This window comes from Chiloscyllium plagiosum, unplaced genomic scaffold (genome assembly GCF_037043375.1).
Source record: "Chiloscyllium plagiosum isolate Xiang-an unplaced genomic scaffold, Cpla_swu_hap1 HiC_scaffold_1, whole genome shotgun sequence".
Taxonomy (NCBI): Eukaryota; Metazoa; Chordata; class Chondrichthyes; order Orectolobiformes; family Hemiscylliidae; genus Chiloscyllium; species Chiloscyllium plagiosum.
The window spans coordinates 143824741-143839206 of record NW_028270139.1 but is presented as its reverse complement, the minus strand read 5'-3'; the positions used below and the strand labels follow the sequence as shown (position 1 = coordinate 143839206).

The 14466-nt window shown below is 41.5% G+C and overlaps 1 protein-coding gene across 7 annotated transcripts in view; it reads left to right on the top strand.

Annotated features, from left to right (window-relative positions):
- ptpra (protein tyrosine phosphatase receptor type A) overlaps positions 1 to 14466 on the top strand; it is a 313384-nt gene that overhangs the window by 155479 nt on the left and 143439 nt on the right. For all 7 annotated transcript variants that reach the window (XM_043700933.2, XM_043701012.2, XM_043700779.2 and 4 more), the window contains one exon: positions 12759 to 12895. In XM_043700933.2, the coding sequence (XP_043556868.1) occupies positions 12759 to 12895 (137 nt within the window). The remainder of the gene's footprint in view (positions 1 to 12758; positions 12896 to 14466) is intronic.

The following is a 14466-nucleotide window of genomic DNA, read 5'->3' as shown; positions in this document are numbered from 1 at the left end:
AGAAAAGGAATAAGATGATCAGCAATGATCATGTTGAGTGGTGGTGCACATTGAAGAGACAAAAAGCATACTCTGCTCCTACTTTCTATGTTTCTAAACCAAAAGGATGTTGTGAAACTTGAAAGGGTTCAGAAAAGATTTACAAGAACCTTGCCAGGGTTGGAGGATTTGAGCTACAGAGAGAGGCTGAATAGGCTTGGGCTGTTTTCCCTGGAGCGTCGGAGGCTGAGGTTTATAAAATTATGAGGGGCATGCATAGGATAAGTAGACAGCCTTTTCCCTGGGGTCAGGGAGTTCAGAACTAGAGGGCATAGGTTTAGGATGAGAGGGGAAAGGTATAAAAAGAACCTAAGTGACAACTTTTTCATGCAGAGGGTGATGCATGTATGGAATGAGCTGCTGGAGGAAGTGATGGAGGCTGGTACAATTACATCATTTAAAAGGCATCTGGATGGGTGTATGAATAGGAAGGGTTTAGAGGGTCATGGGCCAAGTGCTGACAAATAGGACTAGATTGGGTTGGGATATCTGATGAGCATGGAGGAGTTGGACCGAAGAGTCTGTTTCCATGCTGTACATCTCTTATGACTCCAAAAGGAAATCATTTGCCCCAGCTTATAGTTCTCAGTGCAATGTCTCAGGCTGTTCCCGATGATAAAAGTCAACCTTGTTTACTTTATTGTTTGAGTTACAAAATGGCTTTTTGAATGTTGAGTTTGTTGATTTAAGAACTCAACATGCAATTTTACACTGTACAGTAGTTGACTGTACTCAAAATATGTGAACTGTGTAGTTTTGTTTTCAAACATTTTTGTGTTCACTTCGGTTTCAGTTGAGACTACTTGCTCATCTCTAAATTTAGTGTTATGTTCTTATTCTGTTGCTTATTATCATTCCCTGACAGACTGTACCCTTCTTTCTAATCAACATTTCTGAACTAGAACTTGCATTTTGATACTGACCAGTCAACTTATTCAACTTAATCAACTATTTTTAGCATGACATGTGAATATTTGTGCTCTTTCCTATCTTGGCTGTTGTAATTTTGGAGACACTGCTGCTTAGAGATAACATTCTTTGCAGCCGAAGTATAATATATAATTGTACATGTGTGTCGCTGACTGAGCCAGGATATATTGTCCATGGGTTGCTACAACTCTATCAGAGGGCAGTTAAGAGTCAGCCACATTGACTGCAGACCCTCAACATATTCTGGCCACATCAGCTAAAGATGGCAGATGTGCTTCCCAAAAGACATTTGTAAAACAGATGTATTTTTCTGACAATTGACATTGCTTCCATAGTCACCATTAGGCTGGCTTTTAATTCCAGATATTTATTAAATACAAAATCTGACATGGTGGGGGATTCAAATCCATGTCTGTGGAGCATTAACCCAGAGCTCTAGAATACTGGTTCAGTGACAATATCACTATCCTGAAACCTCCTGATGGCATGATAAATATGTGCACGAGCAGTTTTTAAAAGGAACTCTAATGTAGTGAATAACTGGTAGCAAACTGAAAAATGGTTATTCCTGCTTTCTGATCATGGTTATGCTGAATTTTAACAACTACTTTTCCTTTAATCTGTCAATGAGTTTGTAACTACTTTCTCTGTACAGGTAGTCCCCATTTTATAAACGTTTGACGTTTATACTTAGAAAATGGATCCCATTCAGAAATGTATTAATATTATAAAGATCCCACATGCAAACATTTGCTCACACTTATGAATGGCTATTTTACATTGCACTTTGTGCTCCAGCTTGTATGCAGATCAACTAACAACATACTCAAGAATGAAACCCATTAGTAATCTGCGCTATGTTTAATAGTTTAACAATACCTTTCTGATATTTTAACTTGGTAATATTTTGAAACACATTTAAAGTAACTGTGCAGTATAATGTGCAAAATTCTTAAGATAGTGAAGCAATAAATGAGATCTGCATAAAATTCTGAAATTGAAGGTAGAACAATCTTTGTTTTATTCAAGCCAACAATTTTTTGACCTTTGGCTCTGAACTAAAACAGAATTGTGGAGAAATGCAAGACTGAATTTTCTCAATTTGGCCAGGTCCTAATTCAGGGAAATTTCATAAGAGATTTCTTCCATGAGCTCCTGTGACTGTCCTCGCACACACAATTCCTAGCTGCTCATCTCAATAGTTACACATCATGGCCCTGCTATCACACAGTCTTGATTTGATTTATTGTTGTCACATGGACCTAAGTACAATATCAGGAATGTCTGGCATTCTAGTCCTGAATGCCTTCTGTAAAGACAGTTGTGCACGAGTTCATATGCTGTAAGCCAGGAACTGCTCTTACAGTCTGTTGCAATGCATTTGGAAGAGCTATGTCTGAGAGGCAAATTTGCAATCTGCTGCTGGACCTGGAGGTCCTGATGGCACTGGTGGTAGAGAGATGAGGGGGAACCTTCCTATTTCCCCTAACTGTCAGAGAAGATGACGGCACCAACCCTGCCAGCTTATTCTGAAGTAGCCACTCAGATCATGGGAACCGAGATTGTAGCTTCAGGGTGCAGGGCCTGGAGTGTAGGGAGGTGAGGAACATGGCATCAATTTCCAAGGAGGGTGCCTGTAAACAGGGAAGTGGCTTGAAGTGTGTATACTTCAATGCAAGAAGTATACGAAATAAGGTAGGTGAACTTGCAGCGTTGGTTGGTACCTGGGACTTCGATGTTGTGGCTATTACGGAGACATGGCTAGAACAGGGACAGGATTGGCTGTTGCAGGTTCCGGGATTTAAATGTTTTAGTAGGGTCAGAGGTGGGGGTAAAAGAGGGGGAGGTGTGGCATTGCTTGTCAAAGATAGTATTACAGCGGTGGAAAGGACGATGGATGAGGACTTGCCATCTGAGGTGGTTTGGGCTGAGGTTAGGAATAGGAAAGGTGAGGTCACCCTGTTAGGAGTCTTTTACAGGCCTCCTAATAGTCCTAGAATCATTGAAGAAAGGATTGGGAAGGTGATTCAGGAGATGAGTGACAGTAATAGGGTGGTTGTTATGGGGGACTTTAACTTTCCTGATATTGATTGGGAAAGCTATAGCTCAAGTTCGTTAGATGGGTCAGTGTTTGTTCAATGTGTGCAGGAGAGTTTCCTGACACAATATGTAGACAGGCCAACAAGAGGTGAGGCCATACTGGATTTGGTTCTGGGTAACGAACCAGGCCAGGTGTTAGAATTAGAGGTAGGTGAGCACTTTGGGGATAGTGACCATAATTCGGTGATTTTTACACTCATGATGGAGAGGGATAAGTGTGTACTACAGGGCAAGAATTATAGCTGGGGTAAGGGAAATTATGATGCGGTGAGGCATGACTTAGGATGTGTGGCTTGGAAAAGTAGACTCCAAGGCAAGAGTGTAAATGATATGTGGAACTTGTTCAAGGGGCAACTATTGAGTGTCCTTGATAATTATGTACCTGTCAGGCAGGAAGGAAAGGGTCGTGCGAGGGAGCCGTGGTTTAATAAGGAATTGGAATCCCTTGTTAAATGGAAGAGGGCGGCCTATCTCAAGATGAGACGTGAAGGTTCAATTGGGGCGATTGAGAGTTATAGGGTAGCCAGGAAGGACCTGAAGAGAGAGCTAAAAGCAGCAAGGAGGGGACATGAAAGGTCCTTAGTAGATAGGATTAGGGAAAACCCTAAGGCTTTCTATAGGTATGTTAGGAATAAAAGAATGACTAGGGTAGGAATAGGTCCAGTCAAGGATAGTAGGGGGAAGTTGCGTGTGGAGGCGGAAGAGATTGGGGAGACACTGAATGAATACTTTTCTTCAGTATTCACTCAGGAACAGGGCATTGTTGTCGATGAGAATACTGAGGAACAAATAAGTAGAATGGATGGCTTTGAGGTATGTAGAGAAGAGGTGTTGGAAATCCTGGAAAAGGTGAAAATAGATAAGTCCCCTGGGCCTGATGGCATTTATCCTAGGATTCTCTGGGAAGCAAGGGAGGAGATTGCAGAGCCATTGGCCTTGATTTTTATGTCCTCTTTGTCTACAGGAGTAGTCCCAGAAGACTGGAGGATAGCAAATGTGGTTCCCTTGTTCAAAAAGGGGAGTAGGGATAACCCTAGTAACTATAGGCCGGTGAGTCTCACTTCTGTTGTGGGCAAAGTCTTAGAGAGAATTGTAAGGGATAGGATTTATGCACATCTGGATAGGAATAATGTGATCAAGGATAGTCAGCATGGTTTTGTGAAGGGCAAGTCGTGCCTCACAAACCTTATTGAATTCTTTGAAAAGGTGACGAAGGAGGTTGATGAGGGGAAAGCGGTAGATGTGGTATATATGGATTTTAGTAAGGCGTTTGATAAGGTTCCCCATGGTAGGCTACTGCAGAAAATACGGAGATATGGCATTGAGGGTGAGTTGGAGGTTTGGATTAGGAATTGGCTGGATGGAAGAAGACAGAGGGTAGTAGTTGATGGCAAAGTTTCTTCATGGAGTGCCGTCACTAGCGGTGTTCCGCAAGGATCTGTTTTGGGACCATTGCTGTTTGTCATTTTTATAAATGACCTGGAAGAGGGGTTAGAAGGTTGGGTGAGCAAGTTTGCGGATGATACGAAAGTCGGAGGAGTTGTTGACAGTGAGGAAGCATGTGGCAGGTTACAGCAGGATATAGAGAAGCTGCAGAGCTGGGCAGAAAGGTGGCAGATGGAATTCAATGTAGCTAAGTGCGAGGTGATTCACTTTGGGAAGAATAACAAAAAGATGGGGTACTGGGCTAATGGTCGGATACTTGGTAGTGTGGATGAGCAGAGGGATCTTGGTGTCCATGTACACAGATCTCTGAAAGTTGCCACCCAGGTAAATAGTGCGGTGAGGAAGGCATATGGCGTACTGGCTTTTATTGGTAGAGGAATTGATTTCCGGAGTCCTGAGGTCATGATGCAGTTGTATAAGACTCTGGTACGGCCGCATCTGGAATATTGTGTGCAGTTTTGGTCGCCATACTATAGGAAGGATGTGGAGGCATTGGAACGGGTGCAGAGGAGGTTTACCAGGATGTTGCCTGGTATGGAAGGAAAATCGTATGAGGAAAGACTGAGGCACTTGGGGCTGTTTTCACTAGAGAAAAGAAGGTTTAGGGGTGACTTGATTGAGGTGTACAAGATGATTAGGGGGTTAGATAGGGTCGACAGTATGAACCTTTTCCCGCGTATTGAGTCGGGTATTACAAGGGGGCATAGCTTTAAATTAAGGGGGGGTAGATATAGGACTGATGTTAGGGGGAGGTTCTTCACTCAGCGAGTCGTTAGTTCATGGAATGCCCTGCCAGTAACAGTGGTGGACTCTCCCTCTTTATGGGCATTTAAGAGGGCATTGGATAGGTATATGGAGGATAGTGGGTTAGTGTAGTTTAGGTGGGCTTGGATCGGCGCAACATCGAGGGCCCAAGGGCCTGTACTGCGCTGTATTCTTCTATGTTCTATGTTCTATCAGTGTGGAATCCGTAATCTGGACAAATATACAGAAATGCTACAAGAAGGTAATTCACAAGGTCCACAAGGGTAAGTAAATACAACCATCTCCTCTGCTACGTCATTTTTACATTGACTCTGCTGCTACACGCAACTTATTCCAAGGCTACAGGTCTGCCGCTCGTTGTTGATTGCATCATCTTCCCTCAGTGATTCCATTCATCCTATCACCCCTTCTACTACTAAGCCGTCCTGCCCTGCACACTCTCGAGATACTCATTTGGGATATACCATCATCATTTTTGCACCAACATTAACAGTTGTACCACCCATTTTCATCTCATTCAATCTGTCCCTTCATGCAAGAACAGCCCAAAATAGACCTGAACAGCTAAGAGATATGGCAGGTAGATGATATTCATCTATTCACACTATGCAAAGGGAAGATACTTCAACTTTTGAGAGAAAATTGAGACCGTTCATGTCGGAATATCAAAAATGTCTGTTCTGGCATTCAATTTAGATTCATTACATTATGCTGCACTGCTGTCCTATTATCACCACTGTGAATGTATTCTTCTGAAAAATCATTGTACAGAGTGACCCTCCTTTAGTGCCATGTGACTTAACTACCATTGTCTGGAAAGGTCACTCCTTCCCTCATGCCCATCTTGACATAACATGATGTCATTGTTGAATGTGGGAGCATTTGGTGTTGTGACCTTTCTTGAATAACAGGAAAAGCGTAAAAGGAAAACAAAAAAAAACTGCATTTGATTTTCAGGCTCAGCAGAGACTCCTTATCTTTGGAACAACAGTTTTCAGAATGAGTGAATGATGTCTTTACCCACTTCAGATTTATTGAAAGTAGGTGTTATTTTAAATTCTGTCTGGCTTGTTGAGCCTGATGCTGTTCCAGTCCATGATGAAGGTCATGATCCTCATGTTCAGTCTTCAACCTGGAATACCTCTGCCACTCTCCCAGCTCTTCAGCGTCCATCACATCTCCCCTGTACCTGATTTAATAGAGCAGAGCACTTCATGCTAGGACTTTGCAGTAGTAGTCTAGACATGCTGCAAAGCATTTCTAAATTAATCCAGCTATTGGAACCTCATTTTCAAGAGGCATCTTGTAATGTTGCTGGGACTTTAGGGTTTAAGCTAAAGGGAGAAGCTGAATAGGCTAGACCTTTTTTATCCCTGGCACATTGGAGACTGAGTGGTGACCTTATGGAGATTTATGGAATCATGAAGGGCATGGAAAGGGTGGATAGCCGAAGTCTTTTACCTAAGATTGTGGCATTCAAATCTAGAGAACATGAATTTAAGGTGAAAATAGAAACATTTTAAAAAGGACCTCAGGAGTAACTTTTTCATACAGAGTGCTGCGTGAATAGAACAAGCTACCCGAGGAAGTTGTGGAGGCATGTGCAATTACAACATTTAAAAGGCTTCTGAATGGGTACATGAATAGTGGGATGTGGGCCAAATGCTGGCACATAGGTCAGATTGGGATGTCTGATTGGCACAGATGAGTTGGACTGTGAAAGGTCTGTTTCCTTACTGTATGACTCTGCTCTGCAATTACCCTAAAGGAAGAATGGGCTGCATTGTATCTCCACTCTCTGCCTCAATCATGCGATTGTGTAATTGAAGCATCAGCTATGGTTGGAGGGGATAACCCTTATCTTCGAACAGCTATTGTTGTAAGCAGTGTGGCCCTTGAAATGAAGCAAATATGAGTGTTATCAAAGGTACAGTCATCATGACACCTTCCAGGGTATCTGGTGCAATGCCTAAGACACGACTACCTGCACGTTCCCCTCCAAGCCATTCATCATCCTGAAGTGGAAATATATCACTGCTCCTTCACTGTCGCTGGATCAAATCCTGGAATTCTTTCCCGAAGGGCATTGTGTATCAACCCACACATGGACTGCACCACTTCTCAAGGGCAACTAGGGATGGGCAATTTAAAAAAAATTGGCCAGTCAGTGATGCCCACGTCCCACAGCTGAATAAATCGTTCAGTCCCTCTGCCACTGATGATCAGTAGAAGTTGACAAGGTGCATTTAAAAACTTCATCAAGGCTTCTTAGCATCTTCCACACCCAAGACCACGCATCTAAAAGCGCAAAGCAGATATATGAGAACACCACCACCAACAAATACCCTTCCAAGCCACTCACCATCCAGTTTTGGAAATATATCAGTGTTGTTGGGTGGATTCCTGGAATATCTTTGCTTGTGACTTTGTGGATGTGCCTACGACAAGTGAATTGCAGCGGTTCAAGAAGTCAGCCCTCCTTCACTTCAAGGGAAACGAGGGATGGGCAATTAATGCAGGTCCGGCCAGTGATGCCATGCTCCATGAGTGAATTTTAAAATAAAGTGTAGTTGTATTACTGAGACCTTGTGTCCCCCCACCAATATCCATCAAGGAGTACAACACTTCATTTAAGACCATGTTCTGACGTAATTTATTCTGAAAGAAAGCAGCCCCACACCTTGGAATGTGTTTGGAAATTGTCAACCACAGGTAACACTTTAAAGATCCTCTGTGATAACTTCTTCACAGAGAATAATGACATGGTCAGGCTTGCTTGTGTCCAGAATTTCTAATCTACATAGTTGATCAACGCATCAGGTGTGCATACAGAATTTGTGTTTGCAGCTGTCTTGAATCTCATACCTTAGTGTGCCTGATTAAATTAATTGTCCCTTTGCTCACAAGTGGAGTCTGTACCCCTGTGCACAACAAAACAAATTTACTTAGGGGAGGCAATAGTAATATGGACCTGGATTTGAACCCTGCAGTGATTTAATTACAGATTTTTGTTTTGATGGGAGAAATTGAAATTCAAAAAATCTGTAATTAAAAGTCTAATGATAATCATGAAATGATTCTTGATTATCAAAAAAAAAATCATTTCCTAATGTCCTTTTGAGAAGGAAATCTGTCTTCCTTACCTGGTCTAACCTATGTGTGACTTCAGACCCACAGCAATTACTCAGCTCTTAATTGCCCATTGAGGCAGATTAGCAAACCGCTCAGTTTTATAAAACCATTTGGAAGTCTCAAAACAAAATGAAACTAGACCCCTTGCAAAGCCTGCCTTCCTCTCCTCTGTGGGCATATGCCAAGATTAGGAGAACAGCAAGCTGACATGGTCTTATTCATGGATTCATATCTTACAGACCATACTCCAAGCAACATCATCATTCCTGGCCTCCTACCAGCAGGTCAGATGCAGCAGAGGTGACAGCACAGTGGTTTATAGTCGAGAGAGTTGTCCTCAACATTGACCCTGGATTGACCCTGGATCCGATTATGTCTCATGACATCAGTTAAAACATGAAAAAGGAAGCCTCCTGCAGATAACCCACCAAAATGCCCGCTGATGAATCAATCTTTTCCCACATTTAAAATCACTTGCAGGGGTGCAGAATGTAAATTGTTTGGGGGATTTCAATGTCCAATTGCAAGTAGCTCAGCAGCACCATGACTGACCAAACTGGCCCAGCACTAATTCACATAACTGGTAAATTGAGTCTTTGGAAAGTGGTAAAGGAACCAAAAGGAGGGTAAATCTATGGCTGCAGATGCATCTGCTTCTGTCAATAACAGTAAGAGTGGGCACCAGACAGTCCTTAATAAAACCAAAATCTGATCTTCACATGGGAAATAACCTCAATTGTGTGGCACTATCATCATGCTTAATGGAATAGATTTCAAACAGATCTACAACCTAAGACTAAGCATACATGCAGTGCTGTGGACTATCAGTCCAACACTCCCTGAAGCTTAGTTCAAGAAATGCAGCAGAGACCTCATTATCTGAGGGGTGATCTTATAGAAGTTTATAAAATCATGAGGGCACAGATAGGGTGAATAGCCAAGGTTTTCCCCCAGGGTAATGGAGTCCAAAACTAGAGGACATAGATTTAAAAGAGACCTAAGGGGCAACATTTTCACACAGAGGGTGATACGTGTATATTGACTGAGTGCCAGAGGGTGTGGCGGAGGCTGGTATATTTACAGCCTTTTAAAAGCACCTGGATGGGTATGTGAATAGGAAGGGTTTTGAGGTTTAGTGAGCCAAATGCTAGCAAATGGTACTCGATTAATGTATGATATCTGGTCAGCATGAACAAGAAAGGTTTGTTTCCATGCTGTACTTTCTGTATGACACTCTGACCTGGTAGAAGGGTCTTCGTGATCAGAAGAAACCGACTTGGAGGAGCTTCCTGTGTGAATGAATACAATTCTTTGAGAACATTCGTCAACAAGAGGAAATTTGGAAAAGGAATATGAATTCGGAATTTCCGTGATCACAAGGCCAAGGGAGTTCCACCTGCCAGAAACACCTATGAAATATGTGGTCAGAGTTTTTGATCAGTACTAACAGCCAAAAAGTTAATACCAAAATTCAGTGATGGTAATGCATTGAATGCCAAGGACTGGTGTTTAGATATCAGAGGACAAACTAGCAAGGAACAGAAAAATAAATAGTAAGAGTTGTTTCAAAGATATAAAAAGGAAAGGAATGGCCAATTACAAAGTAGATGCTTTAGAAAATGAGGCTGGGGCAATAATAATAATAATGGGCATGAGAAAGTAGCACAGAGTTCAATGTATACTTTGTATCAGTCTCACATTAAAAGACACTGATAACATTCCAAAAATAATAAATAATCAATGGACAAAAGTAAGGAAATAAAGATAATAACTATTAGTGGCAAAGGCTGATAATTCCTTTGGACATGATAGATATAATCCTAGGTTTTTAAAGGAAGTAGTTACAAAGAAAGTGGATGCGTTTGTAGTAATCTTCAAGGATCCCTTGGATTGTGGAAAAGATGCACAGAATTGGGTCACGACAAATATAATACCCTTATTCAAAAAGGGAAGAAGACATTAAACTGGTATTGTTGGCCAGTTCACTTAGCATCTGTTATTGGGAATACGTTAGAGTCTATTATAAAAGGTGCAGTAGTAGAGTATTGTGAAATACATAATATAATCCAGCAGAATCAACATGATTATGAGAGGAAATCATACCTGATGATTACTTACAGGCCCGTCGGCCCAACGAGTCCACACCAACCCACCCAGACCCATTCCCCTACATTTACCTCTTCACCTAACACTACGGGCAATTTAGCAAGGCCAATTCACCTAACCTGCACATTTTTTTTTGGACTGTGGGAGGAAACCGGAGCACCCGGAGGAAACCCACTCAGACACAGGGAGAATGTGCAAACTCCACACAGATAGTTGCCTGAGGCGGGAATTGAACCCGTGTCTGTGGTGCTGTGAGGCAGCAATGCTAACCACTGTGCCACCATACTGTGCCCACGGTGTATTAACATGGAAGACAGAACTAGGAATAGTGGACTTTTCTGGGATGGCAACCCTGTAACTAGTGGAGTGCCATGCGGGTCAGTGCTGGGGGTCATAATTATTTACAGTACGTATTAATGGCTTGCTAGGGAGATAATTTCAGGATTTTGACTCAACGACAGTAAAGAAACAATGATCTATTTCCAAGTCAGGATGATGAGTCTCTTGGAGGGGATCCTGCAGGTGGTGATGTTCCCATTAATCTGCTGCACTTGTCCTTCTAGGTGGAAATGGCTGTGTGTTTCGAAGGTGCCCTCGAAGGAGGTTTGGTGAATTTCTGTGTGCATCTTGTGCATGGTGCTTCTGAGCTTGATGGTGGATTGACTGAATGTCTGTGGATATGGTGCCAATCAAGTGACCTGTCTGTTGCTAAGTTTGCAGATGACTCCTTTGATAGGGTTAGGTTGGAAGACAAGTGGTGAGGACAACATAGTTTGTAGCAGGATATTGTTAGATTGAGTGAATGGGTACAGGTTTGGCAGATGGAATATAACATGGAAAAATGAGAGGTAAGTTACTTTGGCAGAAAGAACAGCAGAGCTGAATATTATTTCATTTTCTTTATTATTCAAATAACCGAGCCCATTGCGTTTGATTATGATCGTCACGTTAATTATCACTTCCATCAAGAAGGACAATGGCAGCAGACATATGTGGAAAATTTCTCCTTTTAGGAATTGTCATTTTGGAAGGGTTTTTTTTCCCCCTTGACAATCACTCTTGTCTTAAATTTTAATCCTTTGGCATGCACAGCAGCATAACTGAAGTTGTGCCAGTTAAAATGTCAAAATTCATGAGCGTTTCATCTATGTTCCTGATACAAGCCATTCTACTTCCATTCTTTTGTTGATGTTAATTATGAAGCTCCTGAAGAAGGGCTTATGCCCGAAACGTCGATTCTCCTGCTCCTTGAATGCTGCCTGACCTGCTGTGCTTTTCCAGCAACACATTTTTCAGCTCTGAAATGTGACTAACCTGTCATCAAGTTCTGCTGGGAGATGCCAGAACATCTTGGCTTTCTTGTCTCAGTGCAAAGTTGTTTCTCTACCTTTGTGCCAGGCTTAGTTTATTTTCTTTGAACCATTGGAGCAAATTGATTGCAACGGTCAAATAAAGAGTTCGCCATCACCTTCTCAACAACAACATGGGATGTGTAATAAAAGCTGACCCAATTTTCTTGCTTGTTTCAATGTGAAGATTCAGATAGATCCTTGAGACCATGTTTTCATTGACAAATATTTGCTGCTTCACTGCTTGATCTTCCAACTGCCCAAGCATTCCTCTGTTTGCACATTACTTCAGCATTTGCTCAAGCTATGTGAAGAGCTTTCTCCAATCTGTATTTTCAAATATCCAAACGCCTCATAGCTGCTGAGCAACTTTTTGTATGCTCTGCAATCTCAAGTCATTTTAAGTTTGAACTGAGCTGCATATCCAGCATTCCTACTCTTTGCCAGTGCGTACCACTAAAGTGACATGTGCAAACAGGATGTAGTGAACAGTTGCCTTCAGTGGTAAGGGCATTCTCTCATTGTATCAAGTCTGTTTGCTCTAGGATGAGTTTGATGTAAGTGATGGGTATGAATTTTCTGATTTAACATCAGAATTCAACAATTACGTGAGGTATGTGGAAAAATGAATGTTTTTTTTAGTCAAATGGCAAGGATCAAGAATGAAAGTAGATTGACTATTATGCAAATATTTATGGTATTTTAATTCAGCTGAAGTTTATAATTTTGAGGGCTTACCAGCTTTGGTTGTAATTTTGAGTTTCTCATTTTAAGTGGACAAAGTGAGGACTGCAGATGCATTTTAAGTGTCCAAATATATATTTTTTCAAAAGAACAAATAATTCCACTACTCTTTGAATATTTTGATCATTTAAATTTTATTTTGTGCAGAGCTCCAGAGCATGCCACTGCTTGCCAGGTCTCCAAGCACCAATCGAAAGTATCCGCCACTATCTATTGAGAAATTGGAAGAGGAAGCAAATCGACGAATGGCAGACGACAACAAACTTTTCAGAGAAGAATTTAATGCAAGTTTCTAGTTTTGTTCATATTAAGCTTTCATTCACTATTTTCCTCTGATCTGAGTGTGTGGTACATTATCCTACATCATGCATGTCTTCCTGTCTCAAGATATAGACATAGTTGACTAGATTATTCTTCTCCAATGCCTGTCTTCCATTGTGCAGCTGAGTGGGACTTTAGTAACCCAGCTTGATTCTTATTGATTCATGACTTTGAATAGCTTTCTGGAGTTCCTTTGTCCTTTAGTTGTCCTTTGTCCTTTATTTAGTCTTTTCCTCTTCTATTTGATGTCCCCCTCAGAGATTTTATTCAAAGTCAGCAGAGTTTAGAGTCTAAAATGGCACAAAGGAGGATAGTTGTAATTATTGGAGGCCAATCATTTCAATTTCAAGACCTCATTGCATGTGTTCCTTAACGTAGATTCCTAGGCTGTTTCATAAATTACCTTACCTCCTTTATGGTTATAAGTAGAGATATTTACTGGTTGTTGCATGAGGTTCAGTACTGTTCACCATTCCTTAAATACTGAAACTATCTGTGACCAGAGACAGCAGCATTCAGATTTGGACTGTTAAGTGACAAGGAACATTCACATCATCCATTAACTATCCCCACTTAGCTATGGTAATTGCACTGAATGTTGAGTCCTCTATTATCACCAAACTGCACTTACTATTGGCCAGAAACTTAAATGAACACGCCAAATGCTGTAACTAAAGAACATGTCAGAGGTATGTGACAAGTAACTCATCACCTAAATCGCAAAAGCCGCCCTCATGTCTTCAAGGCCGAGATTGATAGATTCTTGTTGTCTCGAGGAATTAAGGGCTACGGGGAGAACGCTGGTAAGTGGAGCTGAAATGCGCATCAGCCATGATTGAATGGCGGAGTGGACTTGATGGGCCGAATGGCCTTACTTCCACTCCTATGTCTTATGGTCTATACACCTAGTACAAGTCAGAGTGTATTGGATTATGCTCCATTTGCCTGAATAAGTTCGGCTCTAATAATACTCAAGAAACTGGACGATGTCCAAGACAAAGCAGTCCACTTGACAAGCAGAAAATCCAGCATCTTAAAACAGGCTTGCCGTGAGTGAAATGGTGTTCAACTACTCTTTAAGTACAGTACCAGAACTTTTGACCGCAAAAGGGTCCACTGAGTTTGAGGACTTTCTTCTTGCTCACCACAAATGATTGACAAGTTAGCCAGGGAGGTGATAACCTAGTAATTTTATTGTTAGGCTATGAGTCTGGAGAACCAGTTAATAGTCTGGAAACCTGGATCTGCCGTTAAAAATGGTGGAATAGGAATTCAATAAGAACAATGGAATTGAGTTTAATGATAACAGTGAAACCGTTGTTGGGATTGTTAGGAAAACCTATCTGGTTCAATAGTATTCCTTATGGAAGGAAATTGCTGGCCTAACCCGGTCTGGCTTACAATTAACTGCAGACCCACAAAATGTGATTGATTCTGAACCCTCCGCTGGACAATTAGAGATGGACTAGTTGACCTAGCCAGAGAAGTTCACATTCCAAGAATGAATTTTTAAAAATTATTATGCGTTTCACCT